The following is a 24,962-nucleotide window of genomic DNA, read 5'->3' as shown; positions in this document are numbered from 1 at the left end:
CTTACTAGACCTAAAATTAAAAAAGTAGACTCTATGCACTTTTAAATAGGTTCCAGGGGTACACAGGCAGCATTGGTGTGGTCAGAGAAGGACAATTGGAAGGAGGGACCGCAGACAGACTTAGTAGGCCTAAAATAAAAAAGTAGGCTCTATGCACTTTTAAATGGGTTCCAGGGGTACACAGGCAGCATTGGTGTGGTCAGCGGAGGACTATTGGAAGGAGGGACCGCAGACAGACCTACTAGGCCTAAAATAAAAAAGTAGGCTCTATGCACTTTTAAATAGGTTCCAGGGGTACACAGGCAGCATTGGTGTGGTCAGCGGAGGACTATTGGAAGGAGGGACCGCAGTCAGACTTAGTAGGCCTAAAATAAAAAAAATTGGCTCAATGCAGTTTCAATTAACTTGCAGGGCTACACAGGCAGCATTGGTGTGGTCAGCGGAGGACTATTGGGAGGAGGGACCGCAGACAGACTTACTAGGCTTAAAATAAAAAAGTAGGCTCTATGCACTTTTAAATAGGTTCCAGGGTACACAGGCAGCATTGATGTGGTCAGTGGAGGACTATTGGAAGGAGAGACCGCAGACAGACTTAGTAGGCCTAAATGAAAAAAAAATAGGCTCAATGCAGTTTCAATTATCTTGCAGGGGTACACAGGTCAGCGGAGGACAATTGGAAGGAGTGTCAGACACAGTTAGTGTTAGGGGTCAAGTTCCCGCCTCTGCACTGGGAGAATCTCAGGCCATCTCCACTGCTGTCTCCCATTCTTCTCCTGCCGCAGTGGAGCCTGCTCAGCGTCTTGCTCAGTCCCGCTCTGCACAAAGAGTTACTACTGCTTTTCCGGCTTCTGCCATTGAAGTCAGTGCTGGGCAGTGGCGAGCAGACGCTTCTGGGACTAAGTCCTGCTTTTATCATTCTGAGCATGCCCTGAGTAAGATCTCTCAGTGGAGATCGAGGGTCACATGGTCAGATATTGCAGCTAAGTCCATTGATCCTTTCGGGAAGGTCCTTTAAGTGCTAGGACTAAGTCCTGCTTTGCACACACTGAGCATGCCCAGGACAAGATCTCTCAGTGGAGATTTAGGGTCACATGCTCAGGTATGGCAGTCTCTCATTGGTCCTTCTAGGAAGGTCTTTTACTTGCTGCAGCTATATAAGGCTCGCATGGCCGCACGGCCATGCGCTAGTGTCAATTCATATATGTGCTTTGCGCCAGTGTGGTTATGTATGTTTGTATTCAGGGACCCGGCTCAAATAAGCCCCTAGAATACCTGCACCTCTGGTGAGGAGATTGTATGAGTGTGTTCAGGGACCCGGCTGAAATAAGCCCCTAGAATACCGGCTTCTCCGGTGAGGAGATTGCATGTTGCATAACCACTGACTGCTATCAGCTTGGCAGTAAGCTTGTGCTCCTGTGAAGCTAACATGGTGCAGTGCTTCCCTTTCACGGCTACTCTGTGGAGTAACAGAGCTTGTCTATACCGCCAAACAGTGCTGCAATTCACTAGCAGCAGGTTCCTCCTGCACGGTGGACCCCGGGCTGCGAACGCACCATTTATAATAAACATCTCTATTTTCTTGGTGCGCTCCGCTAGCCCTAACAGTACACTAGCGCCAGGGTCTGGCTAGTAAATGGCGGACGATCAGCATTTACAGCGGTACATCCAGCAGCTGGAGGGTAGGTTGGCGGCTCTCGAGCCCACAACCTCAGCTGTGGATGTTACCGCAAGTGTAGCTGCAGCCAGTTTGTCCTCTGTCACCCCTGCTCAGACTTTATCCCGTCTCCCGCTTCCAGACAAGTTTGCTGGTGACAGTAAGCAATGTCGGGGATTCGTGAGTCAGTGCTCCATACATCTTGAGCTTCTGGCTGCATGTTTTCCTACGGAACGGGCGAAAGTGGGATTTATTTTATCCCTTTTGTCGGGCAGGGCATTGGAGTGGGCAACGCCGCTATGGGAGCGCAATGATCGTGTGGTGCAGAGTGCTCCTCTCCTCCTGGACGCTCTGAAACAGGTCTTTTTGGGACCTCGTGTCACCCACGATACCGCGCTCCAATTGTGGGCAACAACCCAGGGTTCATCAATGGTCAGCCAGTTCGCTGTCCAATTCCGGACTCTGGTCTCTGAGCTGGAGTGGCCGGATAAAGTCCTTATTTCGGTGTTCTGGAGAGGACTGGCAGACCATGTGAAGGACGCCTTGGCCACCAGGGAGATTCCCACCAAGCTGGAGGAGCTTATTTCTATTTCTACCTGCATCGACCTCCGTTTTAACGAGCGGAGGTTGGAGCGGGCCCAGTGTAGGCAGAGGTTTTGGCTGGCTCCTACCTTTGCCAGACCTCTAGAATCTTCCGTTCAGGCATCCGACTCCCATGAGACCATGGAGGTTTCTCGAGCGGGACCTAAGTCTCGGACCGCTCGAGTACCCATGGTTTGCAGAAATTGCAAACAAGAAGGACATTATGCCAATAAGTGTCCACGGCGATTGGGTAAACAATTGCGTCTAGTTACCGTTGGAGGTGGTTCTCTAGACCCAGCGGCATTTTCCTCCAAGCTGTCCTTCAAGGGGACAATCATATTAGGCTCTTACTCTCTAACAGTCGAGCTTTGTGTGGACTCTGGAGCAGAGGGGAGGAATTTCATGTCCTCGGCTTTTGCTCTGCACCATGCAATACCTCTGGTGATGCTCGCCAAACCGGTGACTGTTAGAGTAGTGAACGGGTCAACACTTCCATCTCAGATCACACACCAGACTGTCCCTTTCACGTTAGCTATGTCCCCATCCCACCAGGAGATTATTTCCCTTCTTGTCCTTCCCGAGGGAATGGATGAGATTCTGCTGGGAATACCCTGGCTCCGTTTCCACTACCCACATATTGAGTGGACCTCTGGGAGGATATTGGGTTGGAGTGAATCCTGTAAGGGCACCTGTGTGAAAGAGTGCGTTCAGGTTTCCACCACTGAGAAACCCGCAGATCTCTCTTCTCTTCCCAAATACCATTGGTCTTATGCAGACGTCTTCTCCAAAAAGGCTGCGGAGACCCTTCCGCCTCACCGTCCCTATGACTGTCCTATAGATCTCTTGCCTGGAGCAGAACCTCCTCGGGGATGTGTCTATCCTCTCTCTCTTCCGGAAACAGAGGCCATGTCCCAATACATCCAGGAGAATTTGGCAAGAGGGTTCATTAGGAAGTCAGTGTCATCAGCAGGGGCAGGATTCTTCTTCATGCAGAAGAAGAATGGAGAATTACATCCTTGCATAGATTACAGGGGTCTTAACGCCATCACCGTTAAGAATTAATATCCGCTGCCCCTGATTTCTGAGCTTTTTGATAGGCTACGGGGAGCTATGGTATTTACCAAATTAGATCTGCGGGGTGCTTATAACCTGATTCGCATCCGTGAGGGGGACGAATGGAAGACGGCGTTTAACACCAGAGATGGGCACTATGAGTATCTGGTGATGCCCTTCGGGCTCTGTAATGCCCCAGCCGTTTTCCAAGACTTTGTGAATGACATCTTCCGGGATATGCTTTCCACCTCGGTCGTAGTCTATCTGGATGATATTCTCATCTTTTCTCCAGATATTAACTCCCACCGGAGAGATGTTGGCAGAGTCTTCGACCTCTTACGGGCAAATTCTCTCTATGCAAAGTTGGAGAAGTGTATGTTTAAGCAGACGTCTTTACCTTTCCTGGGCTATATCATCTTCGCCCAGGGATTGGCTATGGATCCTGCCAAACTACAGGCTGTGATGGACTGGCAAGAACCCTATTCTCTTAAAGCGGTGCAGCGCTTTATGAGGTTCATTAATTATTACTGCCAGTTCATTTCCCACTTCTCAACTTTGGTAGGTCCCTTGGTAGCCCTCACCAAGAAGGGAGCAAATCCCAAATTGTGGTCAGAAGAGGTCTCCAGGGCCTTTTCTTCTATTAAGTCCCATTTTGCTAGCGCTCCCATCCTACATCGTCCCGATGTTGATAAGCCGTTCATAATGGAGGTGGATGCCTCTTCCGTTGGTGCAGGAGCAGTCATCTTCCAAAAGGATGCTCAAGGTTGGAAGCATCCGTGCTTCTTCTTCTCCAAGACCTTCACACCTGCAAAGAGGAATTATTCCATTGGGGACAGGGAGTTGCTAGCGATGAAGCTGGCTTTCTCGGAATGGAGACATCTTTTGGAGGGGGCTCGTTTTCCCTTTCAGGTCTTCACGGACCACAAAAATTTGTTATATCTGCAAACAGTCCAGTGGCTAAATTCTCGCCAAGCCAGATGGTCCTTGTTCTTCTCCCGGTTCCACTTCACCCTTCATTTTCTCGCTGGGGAGAAGAACATTCGTGCTGACGCCCTCTCTCGCTCTGTTGTGTCATCTGAGGAGGGGGAAGGGGAGCCTCGGCTTATTGTCCCTTTAGAGAGCCTGAGAACTGTAGCGCCAATTTCATTAGAGTCTGTGCCTCTGGACAAGTCTTTTGTGCCCATTAATTTGCGACCGGAGGTTCTCTCTTGGGCTCATTCGTCCAGGGTGGGTGGACACTTTGGGACAAAGAGGACATCTGAGCTGCTGGCGAGGACGTACTGGTGGCCACATATGGTCCGGGATGTCAGAGATTATATTCAGGCATGTGTCTCCTGCGCCAAAAATAAATCTCATCGTCAACGGCCAGCTGGGTTACTCTATCCCTTGCCGGTGCCAGATAGGCCCTGGGAGATGGTCGGGATGGACTTTGTTGTGGGTTTACCCAAGTCTCGCGGCTGTACCATCCTGTACCATCATTTGGGTCATCACCGATCATTTCTCGAAAATGGTGCATTTGGTGCCGCTACCACGGTTACCTTCTGCACGGGCCTTGGCAGCGTTGTTCATTAAACACATCTTCTGCCTACACGGTATGCCAGACAAAATTGTCAGTGACCGGGGTCCCCAGTTTGCGTCTCGGTTCTGGAGAGAGCTTTGTCGTCTTCTCAGTATTGAGTTAAATCTCTCTTCCGCATATCATCCCGGCACGAATGGGTTGGTAGAGAGGGACAACCAGACCTTGGTCACATATCTGCAATAGTGTTGAGCGATACCGTCCGATACTTGAAAGTATCGGTATCGGATAGTATCGGCCGATACCGATACCCGATACCAATACAAGTCAATGGGACACCAAGTATCGGAAGGTATCCTGATGGTTCCCAGGGTCTGAAGGAGAGTAAACTCTCCTTCAGGCCCTGGGATCCATATTAATGTGTAAAATAAAGAATTAAAATAAAAAATATTGATATGCTCACCTCTCCGGAGGCCCCTGGACATCACCGCTGGATACCGGCAGCCTTCTTTGCTTAAAATGAGCGCGTTTAGGACCTGAGAATGACGTCGCGGCTTCTGATTGGTCGCGTGCCGCTCATGTGACCGCCACGCGACCAATCAGAAGCCGCGACGTCATTTTCAGGTCCTAAATTCCTAGAATGAGGAGTTTAGGACCTGAGAATGACGTCGCGGCTTCTGATTGGTCGCGTGGCGGTCACATGAGCGGCACGCGACCAATCAGAAGCCGTGACATCATGGAAGTCCCTAAACGCGCTCATTTTAAACAAAGAAGGCTGCCGGTTACCAGCGGTGATGTCCAGGGGCCTCCGAAAAAGGTGAGCATATCAATATTTTTTATTTTAATTCTTTATTTTACACACTAATATGGATCCGATACCGATTCCCGATACCACAAAAGTATCGGAACTCGGTATCGGAATTCTGATACCGCAAGTATCGGCCGATACCCGATACTTGCGGTATCGGAATGTTCAACACTAATCTGCAACATTTTGTCTCAGCCAGGCAGGATGACTGGGCATCCTTGCTATCATGGGCAGAGTTTGCACTGAACAACGCCGTAGCCGACTCCACTGGGCAAACCTCATTCCTCCTCAACTATGGTCAGCATCCGCGGGTACCTGTGCCTATGCCCGTGTCTTCCGCCGACTCCAGGGTGGCAGACTGGGCTGTGGAGGCATGGGATATTTGGGACCGCACTCAGGATGCCATTCGGGCCTCCAAGGAGAGAATGAGGTCCTCTGCCAATGCACATCGGCGCCCTGCTCCGACCTTTGCTCCTGGCGACTTGGTGTGGCTCTCCGCCCGTGACATCAGGCTGCGAGTTGAGTCCACCAAGTTTGCACCTCGCTACTTGGGTCCTTTCAAGGTCCTCGGACAGGTTAATCCTGTGGTCTATCGTTTGGCCCTTCCGCCACGCCTGGATATCACCGACACCTTTCATGTGTCCCTCTTGAAACCCGTATACATGTCCCAGTTTTCCGAGTCATCTGCTGGGACATCGGGTTTGTCTATGGACAATTACGAGGTGAATGCTATTTTGGGGTGCAAGGTGGTACATGGCAAAAAGTTTTATTTGGTGGATTGGAAGGGTTATGGTCCTGAGGACAGGTCCTGGGAGCCTGCTGAGCACATTCGGGCTCCGCAGCTCATTGCCGCCTTCGAGCGTAGCGAGGCCCAAGGAGGGAGGGGCCCTGGGGGGGGTAATGTTAGGGGTCGAGTTCCCGCCTCTGCACAGGGGGAATCTCGGGCCATCTCCACTGCAGTCTCCCATTCTTCTCCTGCCGCAGTGGAGCCTGCTCAGTGGAGACGTCGGTCCCAGCGTCTTGCTCAGTCCCACTCTGTACAAAGAGTTACTGCTGCTTTTCCGGCTTCTACCATTGAAGTCAGTGCTGGGCAGCAGCGAGTAGACGCTTCTGGGACTAAGTCCTGCTTTTCTCGTTCTGAGCATCCCCTGAGTAAGATCTCTCAGTGGAGATCGAGGGTCACATGGTCAGATACTGCAGCTAAGTCAATTGGTCCTTTCGGGAAGTGTTGTGAGTTCTGCTTTTGGGCTCCCTCCGGTGGTTGTAGAGGGTAATGCAGTTGTGCCTGGACTACAGGAGTGGACAGGTGTATCTGCTAATTGCAAAAGTGACTGGGGTATATAGCTTTGCTGGATCCTTTAGTCAGTGCCAGTTGTCCATTTTTCTTGAAGGATTCACTTCACTGCTGGTCTCTCCAGTTTGCTATGTTTTTCTACAAAGATAAGTCCTGGCTTTGTTTTTGCTGTCCACCTGCTGTGGACCTTAATAGTTCTGTGCATTTTCATGTTTTTGTCTTGTCCAGCTTGGTCTGTGAAGGATTTTTTGCAGCCTAGCTATTTCTCTGGAGATGCAGATATACCCCCCATGTCTTTAGTCAGATGTGGTGATCCGTATTTTCTGCGGTGGATATTTTCTAGTGTTTTTTACACTGACCGCATAGTACTCTGTTCTATTCTTTCTTTTTAGCTAGTATGGCCTCCTATGCTAAAATCTGATTTCATATCTGCGTATGTTATTTCCCTCTCCTCTCACAGTCAATATTTGTGGGGGCTATCTATCCTTTGGGGTTTTTCTCTGAGGCAAGATAGGTTTCCTGTTTCTGTCTTTAGGGGTAGTTAGATCTTAGGCTGTGCCGAGGGGTCTAGGGAGTGTTAGGTACCCCCCACGGCTACTTCTAGTTGCGCTGCTAGGTTCAGGGTTTGTGGTCAGTACAGGGACCACCTTCTCCAGAGTACGTCTCATGCTGCTCCAAGGCCACCAGATCATAACAGGGAAGGTCCTTTAAGTGCTAGGACTAAGTCCTGCTTTGCACACACTGAGCATGCCCAGGGCAAGATCTCTCAGTGGAGATTTAGGGTCACATGCTCAGGAATGGCAGGCTCTCATTGGTCCTTCTAGGAAGGTCTTTTACTTGCTGCAGCTATATAAGGCTCGCATGGCCGCACGGCCATGTGCTAGTGTCAATTCATATATGTGCTTTGCGCCAGTGTGGTTATGTATGAGTGTGTTCAGGGACCCGGCTGAAATAAGCCCCTAGAATACCGGCACCTCCGGTGAGGAGATTGTATGAGTGTGTTCAGGGACCCGGCTGAAATAAGCCCCTAGAATACCGGCTTCTCCGGTGAAGAGATTGCATGTTGCATAACCACTGACTGCTATCAGCTTGGCAGTAAGCTTGTGCTCCTGTGAGGCTAACAGGGCGCAGTGCTTCCCTTTCACGGCTACTCTGTGGAGTAACAGAGCTAGTCTATACCGCCAAACAGTGCCGCAATTCTTTAGCAGCAGGCTCCTCCTGCACGGTGGACCCCGGGCTGCGAACGCACCATCTATATATATAATTGTCTAAGGGTTTTTCCGTCTGTCTGTCTTTCTGTCTGTCTGTCTGTCTGTCTGTCCTGGAAATCCCGCCTTTCTGATTGGTCGAGGCCGCCAGGCCTCGACCAATCAGCGACGAGCACAGCGACGATGATGTCATAAAGGACGTAGATATCCCGCGTCTCTGATTGGTCGAGGCCGCCAGGCCTCGACCAATCAGCAACGGGCACAGCGACGATGATGTCATAAAGGATATAGAAATCCCACATTTCTGATTCAGCGATGGGCACAGTATCGACGTAGATGTCATAATGGTTGCCATGGCGATGATGATATCATAAAGGTTGCCTCGACCAATCAGCGACGGGCACAGTCTGCCGCGAATTCTGGAGTCATCATTGTCCATATACTACGGGCACATGCATATTCTAGAATACCCGATGCGTTAGAATCGGGCCACAATCTAGTTTATAATAAACATCTCTATTTTCTCGGTGCGTTCCGCTAGCCCTAACAGTTAGCACTCCAAAATAATACCTAGATGTTAATGTCTCACAAAAAAAAAAAAAACAAAAAAGGGTGGCATACTTAGGTACAGGGGTGGGCTCCTCTGCTGACTTTCAGACATTGTCATTTGGCGCAAAGTATCATACATGTCAACAAATTGGTATTGTCAGTGCCAGGCATAGAAGGATTTCACCGCATAGACTAAACAGCGGTGGAGCAGTGAGAGATAATTTTGCAAGCGCTAGAGCACAGTTTGAGCTGGGGGGGACACTCTCTCGTGCCCAGCGGTATTGGCCCAGGGCCCCTCATGTTACAACGGTGTGTCTGACGTTGGGTCCGTGCCACCACCGCCAGAGACACTTCATTGTACTATGAGGGACCCAGTGCCAGTGCCGTCGACCAAAAGTGAGCACACCCACCTCTTCAGACAAACGGCACTCTCACGGGTGCTTGCGCCAAGTGGCAGACCACGGCCCCGTGCGGGGAGTCAGCCCATTTAGGGAGGTGTAAACATGTCATATGCTGGACATACAGCAGCTGCAAGTTAAGAGATTGGAACAGTCAGTAAGACCAGTCCAAAAGCAAGACCTTTTTACAGGAAAGCTAGGTGTCAGCCAGGAAAGTTGGGGCAAAATAATTAGAAAGAAATACATGAGTGGTTCATTTTAATGAAGGTTAGATCATCAACATTTTGGGTAGCCAGACGAGTCCTTTTTTCGGACAGTATTGAACCAGCAGCAGTGAATACTCTTTCTGACAGCACACTAGCTGCTGGGCAAGCAAGCTCCTGCAATGCATATTTGGCCAATTCAGGCCAGGTGTCTATTTTTGATGCCCAGTAATCAAATGGGAATGACGGGTGAGGGAGAACATCGATAGGGAAGGAAAAATAGTTAATAACCATACTGGACAAATGTTGTCTCCTGTCACTTTGAATTGATGCTGCAGTACCTGTCCTGTCTGCAGTCATTGCGAAATCACTCCACAACCTGGTCAGAAAACCCCTCTGTCCAACGCCACTTCTGATTTGTGCACCTCTAACACCTCTGCCCTGTTGCCCCCTGCAGCTCGTGTGAGAACCATCACCGGCGCCGTGTGCTGGGAAAGCCTGAATCAAACGGTCTACAAGAGTTGCTTGTTTGGTTGCTAATATTTGTTCGAGGTTCTCATGTGGCATGATATTTTGCAATTTGCCTTTATAGCGAGGATCACGGAGGCAGGCCAACCAGTAAGCGTCATCGGTCATCATTTTAATAATGCGTGGGTCCCTTTTGAGGATACGTAAGGCATAATCCACCATGTGGGCCAAAGTTCCAGTTGTCAAATCTGCGGTTGTGCTCAATTGAGGGGCAGTTTCAGGCAAATCTACGTCACTTGTCTCCCTCAAAAAACCTGAACCCGGCCTTGCAACGCCAACAGTTGCTATTGGCCCCGGAGAAGCTTCCTCATTCAAAAAATACTCATCCCCATCATCCTCCTTGTCCTCCTCCTCTTTGCCCGCTACCTCGTCCTGTAGACTGCCCTGACCAGACAATGGCTGACTGTCATCAAGGCTTCCCTCTTCCTCGGCTGCAGACACCTGCTCCTTTATGTGCGTCAAACTTTGCATCAGCAGACGCATTAGGGGGATGCTCATGCTTTTTATGGCGTTGTCTGCAATAACCAGCCGTGTGCATTCATCAAAACACTGAAGGACTTGACACAGGTCTTGTACCTTCGACCACTGCACACCTGACAACTCCATGTCTGCCATCCAACTGCCTGCTTGTGTATGTGTATCCTCCCACAAATACATAGCAGCACGCCTCTGTTCGCACAGTCTCTGAAGCATGTGCAGTGTGGAGTTCCACCTTGTTGCAACGTCGATGATTAGGCGATGCTGGGGAAGGTTCAAAGACTGCTGATGGTTCTGCATACGGCTGGAGTGTACGGGCGAACGGCGGATATGCGAGCAAAGTCTGTGCACTTTGAGGAGCAGGTTGGGTAACCCCGGATAACTTTTCAGTAAGCACTGCACCACCAGGTTTAAGGTGTGAGACAGGCAAGGAATGTGTTTCAGTTGTGAAAGGGCTATGGCAGCCATAAAATTCCTTCCGTTATCACTCATTACCTTGCCTGCCTCAAGATGTACACTGCCCTGCCATGACTGAGTTTCTTGCTGCAAGAACTCGGACAGAACTTCCGCGGTGTGTCTGTTGTCGCCCAAACACTTCATTGCCAATACAGCCTGCTGACGCTTGCTACTAGCTGTCCCATAATGGGACACCTCGTGTGCAACAGTGGCAGCTGCGGATCGAGTGGTCGTGCGACTGCGGTCTGTGGACGAGCTCTCGCTTCTGCAGAAGGACGAGGAGGAGGAGGAGGGGGGGGCGAATGCCTACAGCCAACTGTTTCCTAGACCGTGGGCTAGGCAGAACTGTCCCAATATTGCTGTCCCCTGTGGACCCTGCATCCACCATATTAACCCAGTGTGCCGTGATGGACGCATAACGTCCCTGACCATGCCTACTGGTCCATGCATCTGTTGTCAGGTGCACCTTTGTACTCACAGATTGCCTGAGTGCATGGACGATGCGGTCTTTTACATGCTGGTGGAGGGCTGGGATGGCTTTTCTCGAAAAGAAGTGTCGACTGGGTAGCTCGTAGCGTGGTGCAGCGTAGTCCATTAGGGCTTTAAAAGCTTCGCTTTCAACTAACCGGTAGGACATCATCTCTAACGAGATTAGTTTAGCAATGTGGGCGTTCAAACCCTGTGTACACGGATGCTAGGATGAGTACTTCCTTTTCCTAACGAGAGTCTCATGTAGGGTGAGCTGGACTGGAGAGCTGCAGATGGTGGAACTAGCGGGGGTGCCGGTGGACATGGCAGACTGAGAGAGGGTTGGAGATGGTATTCTTGCTGGTGCCCTACATGCAGTGTTTCCTACCACGAACCTGGTGATTCCCTGACTGCTTTGGCCTGGCGACGAAACCTGCACATTTACTGCAGGTGGTGCGGGAAATGGTGGGCTTACAGTGAGGGAAGGGATGTAGTGTTGCTGACTAGCTTCATTGGCCGAGGGTGCTACAACCTTAAGGGACGTTTGGTAGTTAGTCCAGGCTTGCAAATGCATGGTGGTTAAATGTCTACGCATGCAACTTGTATTTAGACTTTTAAGATTCTGACCTTTGCTTAAGGTCATTTTTGACAGATGACTTTGCGCTGATCATTTGGATGTTGTTTAAAAATATGCCACACTACACTCTTTCTACTATCGGATCCCTTTTCAGGCATTGCAGACTGAGCTTCTTTAACCGGATGGCCACGCTGTCCTACAACTGGTTTTGCCACGCGTTTTTGGCCAGATACGGGCCTGGCAGATGGAACCTGTTGCGAGGTTGATGCCTGCTGCGGCTCCTCCTCTTCCGCTTCAGAGCTACTGCCGCCTGCACCCTGTTCCCCCAATGGCTGCCAATCGGGGTCAACAACTGGGTCATCTATGACCTCCTCTTCTATCTCGTGTGCAACTTCGTCTGTGTCACCGTGTAAGCCGGTGGTATAGCGTTCGTGACGGAGCACCATAGTCTCATCAGGGTCTGATTCTGGATCAGTACACTGCGAGGGCAATGTTCTGGTCTGAGTCAAAGGAACAGCATAGTAATCTGGCTGTGGCTGAGCATCTGTGCATTCCATGTCCGATTCAACTTGTAATGGGCATGGCCTGTTAACTATTTCCCTTTTTAACCCAGGAAAGGTATGTGTAAAGAGCTCCATGGAGTAACCCGTTGTGTCGCCTGACGCATCCTTCTCTGTTGTTCTTGGTGATGAAGACAAGGAAGCGACTTGTCCCTGACCGTGAATATCCACTAACGACACGCTGCTTTTACATTTAGCAGTTTCAGAAGAGGAGGCGAAAGAGCTAGAGGCTGAGTCAGCAAGGAAAGCCAAAACTTGTTCTTGCTGCTCTGGCTTTAAAAGCGGTTTTCCTACTCCCAGAAAAGGGAGCGTTCGGGGCCTTGTGTAGCCAGACGACAAACCTGGCTCAACAACTCGAGACTTATGTGCTATATTGCTTTTCCCATGACCACCTGATGCTCCACCACCACCACCATCATTACCAGCTGGCAATGACTGCCCACGGCCACGACCTCTTCCACCAGACTTCCTCATTGTTTGAAAAACGTAACCAAACTAACGGCGTTTGTTACTGTAAAACCAGCTACAAGGTGAACTCAAACTTCTGTTGGATTTATATATCCCTTTATAGGTGGGTGAGACTGCAGGGAAAATCAGGCCCAATGTATAACAGTACACAGCTTCTGTGGCAGACAGATATGCCACTAACAGGACTGACGCAGATGCAGACACTACCAATAAAAATCTCCCCCTTTTTATTTTTTCTGGGAGAATATTGAAGAAATGTGGCCCACTCTTATACAGTATATGTTCTGTGGCATAAAATGAAAGACAGATGCCACACACACGACTGGCACTGAGGCAGAATTGCCAATCTTAATCTCCCACTATTTTTGTTCCTGGGAGAATTGTCAAAAAATCTGGCACCGTGTTACACACTAGGTTTTATGTGGCACAAAATGAGAGAGATGGCACACACTGGACTGGCACTGAGGCAGAATGGCCAATCTTAATCTCCCACTATTTTTTTTTTCCTGGGAGAATTTTAAAAAAAAATCAGGCCCAATATTACACACTAGGTTTTCTGTGGCACAAAATTAAAGACAGATGCCACACACACGACTAGTACTGAGGCAGAATTGCCAATCTTAATCTCCCACTATTTTTTTTTCCTGGGAGAATTTTAACCCCTTCATGACCCAGCCTATTTTGACCTTAAAGACCTTGCTGTTTTTTGCAATTCTGACCAGTGTCCCTTTATGAGGTAATAACTCAGGAACGCTTCAACGGATCCTAGCGGTTCTGAGATTGTTTTTTCGTGACATATTGGGCTTCATGTTAGTGGTAAATTTAGGTCAATAAATTCTGCGTTTATTTGTGATAAAAACGGAAATTTGGCGAAAATTTTGAAAATTTCGCAATTTTCACATTTTGAATTTTTATTCTGTTAAACCAGAGAGATATGTGACACAAAATAGTTAATAAATAACATTTCCCACATGTTTACTTTACATCAGCACAATTTTGGAAACAAAATTTTTTTTTGTTAGGAAGTTATAAGGGTTAAAATTTGACCAGCGATTTGTCATTTTTACAACGAAATTTACAAAACCATTTTTTTTAGGGACCACCTCACATTTGAAGTCAGTTTGAGGGGTCCATATGGCTGAAAATACCCAAAAGTGACACCATTCTAAAAACTGCACCCCTCAAGGTACTCAAAACCACATTCAAAAAGTTTATTAACCCTTCAGGTGCTTCACAGCAGCAGAAGCAACATGGAAGGAAAAAATGAACATTTAACTTTTTAGTCACAAAAATTATCTTTTAGCAACAACTTTTTTATTTTCCCAATGGTAAAAGGAGAAACTAAACCACGAAAGTTGTTGTCAAATTTGTCCTGAGTACGCTGATACCTCATATGTGGGGGTAAACCACTGTTTGGGCGCACGGCAGGGCTTGGAAGGGAAGGAGCGCCATTTGACTTTTTGAATCAAAAATTGGCTCCACTCTTTAGCGGACACCATGTCACGTTTGGAGAGCCCCCGTGTGCCTAAAAATTGGAGCTCCCACACAAGTGACCCCATTTTGGAAACTAGACGCCCCAAGGAACTTATCTAGATGCATAGTGAGCACTTTGAACCCCCAGGTGCTTCACAAATTGATCCGTAAAAATGAAAATGTACTTTTTTTTCACAAAATAATTATTTTAGCCTCAATTTTTTCATTTTCACATGGGCAACAGGATAAAATGGATCCTAAAATGTGTTGGGCAATTTCTCCTGAGTACGCCGATACCTCATATGTGGGGGTAAACCACTGTTTGGGCACATGGTAAGGCTCGGAAGGGAAGGAGCGCCATTTGACTTTTTGAATGAAAAATTATTTCCATCATTAGCGGACACCATGTCGCGTTTGGAGAGCTCCTGTGTGCCTAAACATTGGCGCTCCCCCACAAGTGACCCCATTATGGAAACTAGACCCCCCAAGGAACTTATTTAGATGCCTAGTGAGCACTTTAAACCCTCAGGTGCTTCACAAATTGATCTGTAAAAATGAAAAAGTACTTTTTTTTCACAATAAAATTCTTTTCGCCTCAATTTTTTTCATTTTCACATGGGCAGTAGGATAAAATGGATCATAAAATTTGTTGGGCAATTTCTCCCGAGTACGCCGATACCTCATATGTGGGGGTAAACCACTGTTTGGGCACACGGCAGGGCTCGGAAGGGAAGGCGCGCCATTTGACTTTTTGAATGGAAAATTAGCTCCAATTGTTAGCGGACACCATGTCGCGTTTGGAGAGCCCCTGTGTGCCTATGCATTGGAGCTCCCCCACAAATGACCCCATTTTGGAAACTAGACCCCCCAAGGAACTTATCTAGATGCATATTGAGCACTTTAAACCCCCAGGTGCTTCACAGAAGTTTATAACGCAGAGCCATGAAAATAAAAAATAATTTTTCTTTCCTCAAAAATGATTTTTTAGCCTGGAATTTCCTATTTTGCCAAGGATAATAGGAGAAATTGGACCACAAATATTGTTGTCCAGTTTGTCCTGAGTACGCTGATACCCCATATGTGGGGGTAAACCACTGTTTGGGCGCACGGCAGGGCTCGGAAGGGATGGCACGCCATTTGGCTTTTTAAATGGAAAATTAGCTCCAATCATTAGTGGACACCATGTCACGTTTGGAGAGCCCCTGTGTGCCTAAACATTGGAGATCCCCCAGAAATGACCCCATTTGGAAACTAGACCCCCAAAGGAACTAATCTAGATGTGTGGTGAGGACTTTGAACCCCCAAGTGCTTCACAGAAGTTTATTACGCAGAGCCATGAAAATAAAAATAAAAAATTATTTTCTCAAAAATGATCTTTTAGCCTACAATTTTTTATTTTACAAAGGGTAACAGGAGAAATTTGACCCCAAAAGTTGTTGTCCAGTTTCTCCTGAGTACGCTGATACCCCATATGTGGGGGTAAACTACTGTTTGGGCACATGCCGGGGCACGGAAGTGAAGTAGTGACATTTTGAAAGGCAGACTTTGATGGAATGCTCTGTGGGCGTCACGTTGCGTTTGCAGAGCCCCTGATGTGGCTTAACAGTAGAAACCCCCCACAAGTGACCCCATTTTGGAAACTAGACCCCGAAAGGAACTTATCTAGATGTGTGGTGAGCACTTTGAACCCCCAAGTGCTTCACAGAAGTTTATAATGCAGAGCCGTGAAAATAATAAATACGTTTTCTTTCCTCAAAAATAATTATTTAGCCCAGAATTTTTTAATTTTCCCAAGGGTAACAGGAGAAATTTGACCCCAATATTTGTTGTCCATTTTCTCCTGAGTACGGTGATACCCCATATGTGGGGGTAAACTACTGTTTGGGCACATGCCGGGGCTCGGAATTGAAGTAGTGACGTTTTGAAATGCAGACTTTGATGGAATGCTCTACGGGCGTCACGTTGCGTTTGCAGAGCCCCTGATGTGCCTAAACAGTAGAAATCCCCCACAAGTGACCCCATTTTGGAAACTAGACCCCGAAAGGAACTTATCTAGATGTGTGGTGAGCACTTTGAACCCCCAAGTGCTTCATAGAAGTTTATAATGCAGAGCCGTGAAAATAATAAATACGTTTTCTTTCCTCAAAAATAATTAGTTAGCCCAGAATTTTTTATTTTCCCAAGGGTTACAGGAGAAATTGGACCCCAAATGTTGTTGTCCAGTTTCTCCTGAGTACGGTGATACCCCATATGTGGGGGTAAACTACTGTTTGGGCACATGCCGGGGCTCGGAATTGAAGTAGTGACGTTTTGAAATGCAGACTTTGATGGAATGGTCTGCGGGCGTCACATTGCTTTTGCAGAGCCCCTGGTGTGCCTAAACAGTAGAAACCCCCCACAAGTGACCCCATTTTAGAAACTAGACCCCCCGAGGAACTTATCTAGATATGTGGTGAGCACTTTGAACCCCCAAGTGCTTCACAGACGTTTACAACGCAGAGCCGTGAAAATAAAAAATCATTTTTCTTTCCTCAAAAATGATGTTTTAGCAAGCATTTCTTTATTTTCACAAGGGTAACAGGAGAAATTGGACCCCAGTAATTGTTGCGCAGTTTGTCTTGAGTATGCTGGTACCCCATATGTGGGGGTAAACCACTGTTTGGGTGCACGTCGGGGCTCGGAAGTGAGGGAGCACCATTTGACTTTTTGAATACAAGATTGGCTGGAATCAATGGTGGCGCCATGTTGCGTTTGGAGACCCCTGATGTGCCTAAACAGTGGAAACCCCTCAATTCTAACTCCAACACACCCCTAACCCTTATCCCAACTGTAGCCGTAACCCTAATCACAACCCTAACCCCAACACACCCGTAACCCCAACACACCCCTAACCCTAACCACAACCCTAATTCCAACCCAACCCTAGCCCCAAGGCTATGTGCCAACGTTGCGGATTCGTATGAGATTTTTCAGCACCATTTTTGAAAAATTCCCGGGTAAAAGGCACTGCGTTTTACCTGCGGATTTCCCGCGGATTTCCAATGTTTTTTGTCCGGATTTCACCTGCGGATTCCTATTGAGGAACAGGTGTAAAACGCTGCGGAATCCGCACAAAGAATTGACATGCTGCGGAAAATACAACGCAGCGTTCCCGCGCGGTATTTTCCGCACCATGGGCACAGCGGATTTGGCTTTCCATATGTTTACATGGTACTGTAAACCTGATGGAACTCTGCTGCGGATCCGCAGCGGCCAATCCGCACCGTATGCACATAGCCTAATTCTAAAGGTATGTGCACACGCTGCGGAAAACGCTGCGGATCCGCAGCAGTTTCCCATGAGTTTACAGTTCAATGCAAATCTATGGAAAACAAAAATCGCTGTACACATGCTGCAGAAAAACTGCACGGAAACGCAGCGGTTTACATTCCGCAGCATGTCACTTCTTTCTGCGGATTCCGCAGCGGTTTTACAACTGCTCAAATAGAAATTTGCTGTTGTAAAACCGCATTGAAATGCGCAGAAAAAACATGGTAAATCCGCCATAAATCCGCAGCGGTTTAGCACTGCAGATTTATCAAATCCGCAGCGGAAAAATCCGCAGAGGACCAGAATACGTGTGCACATACCGAAACCCTAACCCTAACCCTACCCCTAACCCTAACCCTACCCCTAACCCTAACCCTACCCCTAACCCTACCCCTAACCCTACCCCTAACCCTAACCCTACCCCTAACCCTAACCCTACCCCTAACCCTACCCCTACCCCTAACCCTAACCCTACCCCTAACCCTAACCCTAACCCTAGTTCTTACCCCAACCTTAGTGGAAAAAAATTTTTTTATTTTTTTTATTGTCCCTACCTATGGGGGTGACAAAGGGGGGGGGGGTCATTTACTTTTTTTTATTTTGATCACTGAGATATAACCTATCTCAGTGATCAAAATTCACTCTGGAACGAATCTGCCGGCCGGCAGATTCGGCGGGCGCACTGCACATGCGCCCGCCATTTTGGAAGATGGCGGCGCCCAGGAAAGAAGACGGACAGTCCCCGGGAGGCCAGGTAAGTATAAGGGGGGGAGATCAGGGCACGGGGGGGGCGTCGGAGCACAAGGGGTGGATTGGAACACGGGGGGGTGGATTGGAGCACGGAGTGGGGGATCGCTGTGCGGGCGGGTGAATCGGAGCACGGGGGGGAATCGCTGTGCGGGGGGGATCGCTGTGCGGGGGGGGTCAGAGTGCGGGGGGGTTTGATTGGAGCTCGGGGGTGTGATTGGAGCACGGGGGGAGCGGGCAGGAGGACGGGGGAGCGGAGCACAGGACCGAGGGGAGCAGACCACAGATCGGGGGGCTGGGGGGGCGATCAGAGGAGTGGGGTGGGTGCACATTAGTGTGTCCAGCCATGGCCGATGATATTGCAGCATCGGCCATGGCTGGATTGTAATATTTCACCATTTTTTTAGGTGAAATATTACAAATCGCTCTGATTGGCAGTTTCACTTTCAACAGCCAATCAGAGCGATCGTAGCCACGAGGGGGTGAAGCCACCCCCCCTGGGCTAAACTACCACTCCCCCTGTCCCTGCAGATCGGGTGAAATGGGAGTTAACCCTTTCACCCGATCTGCAGGGACGCGATCTTTCCATGACGCATATTCTGCGTCATGTGTCGGAATGGCACCGACTTTCATGACGCAGCGTATGCGTCAAAGGTCGGGAAGGGGTTAAAAAAATCAGGCCCAGTATTACACACTAGCTTTTCTGTGGCACAAAATTAAAGACAGATGCCACACACACGACTGGCACTGAGGCAGAAATGCCAATCTTAATCTCCCACTTTTTTTGTAACTTTATTGTGGGAGAATTGTCAAGAAATCAGGCCCAGTGTTACACACTAGGTTTTCTGTGGCACAAAATTAAAGACAGATGCCACACACACGACTGGCACTGAGGCAGAATTGCCAATCTTAATCTCCCACTATGTTTTTTTCTGCGAGAATTTAAAAAAAATCAGGCCCAGTATTACACACTAGGTTTTCTGTGGCACAAAATTAAAGACAGATGCCACACACACGACTGGCACTGAAGCAGAATTGCCAATCTTAATCTCCCACGTTTTTTTTTTCCTGGGAGAATTTTAAAAAAATCTGGCCCAGTATTACACACTAGGTATTCTGTGGCACAAAATTAAAGACAGATGCCACACACACGACTGGCACTGAGGCAGAATTGCCATTCTTAATCTCCCACTATTTTTTTTTTCTGGGAGAATTTAAAAAAAAATCAGGCCCAGTATTACACACTAGGTTTTCTGTGGCACAAAATTAAAGACAGAGGCCACACACACGACTGGCACTGAGGCAGAATGGCCAATCTTAATCTCCCACTTTTTTTTTTTCCTGGGAGAATTTAAAAAAAAATCTGGCCCAGTATTACACACTAGGTTTTCTGTGGCACAAAATTAAAGACAGATGCCACACACACGACTGGCACTGAGGCAGAAATGCCAATCTTAATCTCCCACTATTTTTTTTTTCTGGGAGAATTTTAAAAAAAATCAGGCCCAGTATTACACACTAGGTTTTCTGTGGCACAAAATTAAAGACAGATGCCACACACAGGGCTGCCACTGAGGCAGAATTGCCAATCTTAATCTCCCACTATTTTTTTTTTCTGGGAGAATTTTAAAAAAATCAGGCCCAGTATTACACACTAGGTTTTCTGTGCCAGAAAATGAGACACAGATGCCACACACAGGACTGCCACTGATGCAGATTTGCCAATTTTAATCTGCACCTTTTTTTTTTTTTCTTCAAGGAGACTAGTGAATAAATCTGGGCCACTGTATTAGAGTATATTTTCTGTGGCAGAAAGTGGTTTGAAGAGATATAACGAAAAAAAAAAAGGGACTGTCCTACAATTACTATCTCCCTGCAGTAATCTCAGCAAGGTATGGCAGGCAGCAATAACAAGGACTGGACTGCTGCACAAAAAAGTCAAAAGTGTGGACAAACAAACAAGATAGCTGTGCAGAAAGGAAGGAGCAGCAGGATTTGTGCTTTGAAAAAAGCAGTTGGTTTGCACAGCGACGTACACACAGCAATGCAGCTATCAGGGATAGGGTTGAGCGAAACGGATCGTTCATTTTCAAAAGTCGCCGACTTTTGGCAAAGTCGGGTTTCATGAAACCCGACCCGATCCCTGTGTGGGGTCGGCCATGCGGTACGCGACTTTCGCGCCAAAGTCGCGTTTCTTATGACGCGCTTGGCGACATTTTTTTCAGCCAATGAAGGGGCGTGGGCAGAGTGATGACATAGGTCTTAGGGGCGTGGACGCCTATCGCCATGTTGTCGCTTGTGCGCTGTAGCGATTTGCACTGTGTAACACCAGCTTTTCAGTTCAGGGACGGACGGAGGGGAGAGAGAGAGAGAGAGAGAGAGAGAGAGAGAGAGAGAGAGAGAGAGAGAGAGAGAGAGAGAAAAAAAAAATTCCCATTGGATTTGCATTGGGTTTCGTGTTTCGGTCGATCCTCGACTTTTCGCCATAATCGGCCGATTTCACTCGACTCGACTTTTGAGATAGTCGGGTTTCGCGAAACCCGGCTCGACCCTAAAAAAGTCAAGGTCGCTCAACCCTAATCAGGGAGCCTTCTAGGGCAGCCCAATGAGCTACAGAAAAAAAAATGTAGCTTCCACTGTCCCTGCAAACAAAAGGTGGTGTTGGACAGTGGAAATCGCTACAGCACAAGCGGTTTGGGGGTTAATGGACCCTGCCTAACGCTATCCCTGCTTCTGACGAAGCGGCAGCAACCTCTCCCTATGCTCAGATTAGCAGCAGTAAGATGGCGGTCGGCGGGAACGCCCCTTTATAGCCCCTGTGACGCCGCAGAATGCAAGCCAATCACTGCAATGCCCTTCTCTAAGATGGTGGGGACTGAGACCTATGTCATCACGCTGCCCACACTCTGCATCCACCTTCGTTGGCTGAGAAATGGCACTTTTCGCGTCATTGAAACGTGACTTTGGCGCGAAAGTCGCGTACCGCGTGGCCAACCCCTCACAGGGATCGGATCGGGTTTCATGAAACCCGACTTTGCCAAAAGTCGGCGACTTATGAAAATGACCGATCCGTTTCGCTCAACCCTATTTACAAGTTCACCTGTGTGTCTGGCTGCTTGAGATTGCACAAACAACACGGGCGCTCCAAACCCTACACCCAGACACCACCGCCACAGGAGTGCCCCCGGGGGTCCTATACATCCATGAGTGCCACCTCTTGCTATTGACAATTATTGTGGACACGAAGGAAGTGTTCAGGGGTCCAGCGACCCACTTCAAATATTGTGACATCATTATCTGCTGCCAGTGGGACTACATGCCCCAGCTGGCCCTTCTGCAACATTGTTTTTGTGGAACGAGCTGACGTTTTATTGGTACCATTTTCAGGCACATGACATTTTTTGATTACTTTCTATTCTGATTTTTGGGAAGTAAAATGAACAAAAACCATCAATTTAAGAATTTTTTTTTTTTTTTTTGGGGGGGGGTTTATACCTTTCTGTGTGTGGCAATATTCATAAAACAGCTTTACTCTTCAGTTCAGTACAGTTACAGCGATACCGAATTTATATAGTTTTTTTTTATGTTTTGGCACTTTTACACAATAAAATCTATTCTATAGAAAAAAAAATGATTATTTGTACATCGCTTTATTTTGAGAGCTATAACTTTTTAATTTTTCTGCTGATGGAGCTGTATGGCAGCTTGTTATTTGTGAGACAGGAGGTTGCTTTCAACTGTGCTATATATTTATTTACATTTGACTTTGATTGCGTTTTATTGCACTTTTTGTCCGGTGGTATGATGATAAAGCATATTTTTTTGCCTTGTTTTTTATTTATTTGTTTTACGGTGTTCACTGAAGGGGTTAACTAGTGGGACAATTTTATAGGTTGGGTAATTGCAGATGCGGCGATACCAAATATGTGTAATTTTTTTGCATAAATATATTTATTGCAATCATATTTTTTTCTTTCTTTTGTCCCTTAATTGGGGATTTTTTTTTTTTATATTTTTCACTTTTTAATGACTTTTTTTACTTTTTTTGTCCCAGGATAACACATCACTGTTTAGTAACAGCTTGCTGATCTGATACTGTGCAATGCTTTGCACTACAGGGCATCAGAGCAACGTCTGATAGGCAGGGGAGGAGGTGTGTCAGCTCCTGCTCTTAGAAGGACCCTGAAGAACCCCGTCTTGCTACTAGGGGTAACCATAGAGAACATCTGCACAACGCGATCGCATTGCGTTGTGTTGATGAAAGCAGACAGGGAGCTCACTCCCTCTGTGATGCCCCGCGATGTCGCTGTCACTATTAACAGCAACATCAAAGGGGTTAATCATCCGTGATCTTGGGCGTTGCCACAGGGTGTCAGCTCTGACCTAAAGCAGAAACCCGCACCCGATCGTGGCAGTGCTCAACGTGAGCCAGCACAATCGTGCCATAACTATATGGCAGTTTGCAGGAACTCCGCTCCAGTTGTGCCATATATGTACCACACATTAGGTAGAGGTTAAAAAAGTTTTAAAGTACATTCTTTTTCATATAAATTCCTCGAAAAACACAGTATACCTAAAGGAATCACTTTTATTGGGTTTGAGAAAATTTCATTAAGATTGATGGAAAGGGGAACTATATAGCAAAAGTATATCCATGGAATCTAAATGGTTTTTTAGTACAGATGTTGATTTGCTAAGGTAGAGATAAGCAAATCTAGTTAGAGTCGAATTTACTGAAATGAGCAGTTTCACAACAATTTGAACATTTTAAGATTTGATTTGCAATTTGCAAAGCAAAAAACTTGCCCAGCACAATTTCCCACACTGCTTAACCATCGGAGAATGGGAAAATGTCATTGTCGTGGGGGCTTCACCATAATGCCCTGCAGCTATGACATCTAGCAAATTATCGCACCTTGTACAGTGTTGGTCAGCACCTGGGTCATCGGAGATCAACAGATCACAGTGGAGCACAGTTTGTAGAGCAGAGTTAATTTCCATCTCCAGAGTCCCTGGGTAAGTTTCTTCTGTGAATGGAAGCTCTTATGGTCAGTATGGTTCTGTTTCTCTTCTCCCCACATATATGTTCTCAGAAATTACAAGATTTCCAGTATTGAGATCTGAGCAAATTTATTTGCTGCAAATCAAATTTTGGGGGGAAACTTTGGTCCAACATGTAGTTTTGAAATATTGGATTTTAATCAAGTGGAATAATCTGTGATTTCTTATCTCTTGTTGGATGGTTGCTGGATATTCCTACTTTGATGCTTGTATTGGGAGCGACTATCTGCTAGATTTGCAGACAGTGGAATCTCTACATTATGAGGTGAGTAGATTTTTTTCTTATCTTTACATATATCATTGGATGTGAACATAATTCACCATGCAATCTACGAAAGATCTATTATGCAAAGAAAGACCTATATATCAACACAATCCATAAATGCTGCCATCTTCTCAGAGCAAGGCTAATTTCAGATGGGCTTCAGCAAAATGTGGTCAGATAAGTCTTTGAGGTTCTTTTTGGAAACCATGGTCACCATGTCCTGCAGACTCAAGAGGAGAGGAACCATCCAGCTTGTTATTGTCAACAATTCTGAAGTCCCCCTTCACCTATACTGGCTTACCTTGGATCCAAGATGCTGAAGTGCAGATGAATAACAATCCTTGCTTTTACGTAAGAGAAAAATTACCTGTTAGGTCTCACTCAGACAGGGATTTTTCCCTTCTTCAAAACTTCCATTCATGACAATACAAATATTTCTTTAGAAGAAACTGTTGCCTGAAAGTATTGCTCTGTCTTGTTTATGTATTTAGTATTCTAAAGTCTATGGACTTAGTCTATTAACAAAAGATAATAATAACCGAGCCAACATGTTGTTGTATAACTCACCTGTGAGTAGCCGAGAACACCCAATATCTGCGCTAAGGTTAAAGATATGCCTGGATTCAGATCTCCAATAACACCAACCAAGTTTCCAAACTTCTTACAAAAGTAATTAGGAATTGGATCTCCAGGACCAGACAGAATCTGTAGAACACTATATACAGCATTATTTACAGAGTTACAAGAGTCGTACACATGGTATCCCAGAGTCACATTTGGTAAAATATCAGGATTCTTGTTAATTTCATCAGTGGCAAAAATAAAGGCCATAAGATATCTGTAGAAACGAGGCAGAGGCCTGTAGAAAGATTGAAAAAGGAGACTTTTTACAAATATAGTTACAAAAGAAATTATGAGCAAAACAAAGAGATATAGAAAGAAAAAAAGGAAAGAAAAAGAAATGAATGAAGGGAAAGAAAGAAAAAAAGAAAGAAAGAAAGAAAGAAAGAAAGAAAGAAAGAAAGAAAGAAAGAAAGAAAGAAAGAAAGAAAGAAAGAAAAAGGAGAGGAAGAAAAAGGAGAGGAAGAAAAAATTAAAAAAGAATAAGAGAGAAAAAGGCGAGTAGTCTTCTTTAAATTCAAATTTGCCAGCTTAGCATTTACTGCACTGCCATCAACTGCCTGATTGAGAAGTGTGTCACATTGTGAGAACTCCAAGACCTATACTGAATTTGTTTCAAGCTATTTAACATAAATACAGCTTGAGGCTAAGTGCACACATTGCAGAATTGCCGCGGAAATTTCCGCG

The 24,962-nt window shown here is 46.8% G+C and overlaps 1 protein-coding gene across 1 annotated transcript in view; it reads right to left on the bottom strand.

The window, feature by feature from the left end:
• The window catches only part of LOC138657387 (vomeronasal type-2 receptor 26-like), a 200,963-nt gene that overhangs the window by 156,754 nt on the left and 19,247 nt on the right, over positions 1–24,962 (bottom strand). Inside the window, exon 6 of the mRNA XM_069745148.1 lies at positions 24,222–24,513. Coding sequence (XP_069601249.1) covers positions 24,222–24,513 — 292 coding nt within the window. The remainder of the gene's footprint in view (positions 1–24,221; positions 24,514–24,962) is intronic.

This window comes from Ranitomeya imitator, chromosome 1 (genome assembly GCF_032444005.1).
Source record: "Ranitomeya imitator isolate aRanImi1 chromosome 1, aRanImi1.pri, whole genome shotgun sequence".
In the NCBI taxonomy this organism is placed as follows: Eukaryota; Metazoa; Chordata; class Amphibia; order Anura; family Dendrobatidae; genus Ranitomeya; species Ranitomeya imitator.
Note: the sequence above shows the minus strand (reverse complement) of the source record. Positions and strands in the feature narration are given on the sequence as shown.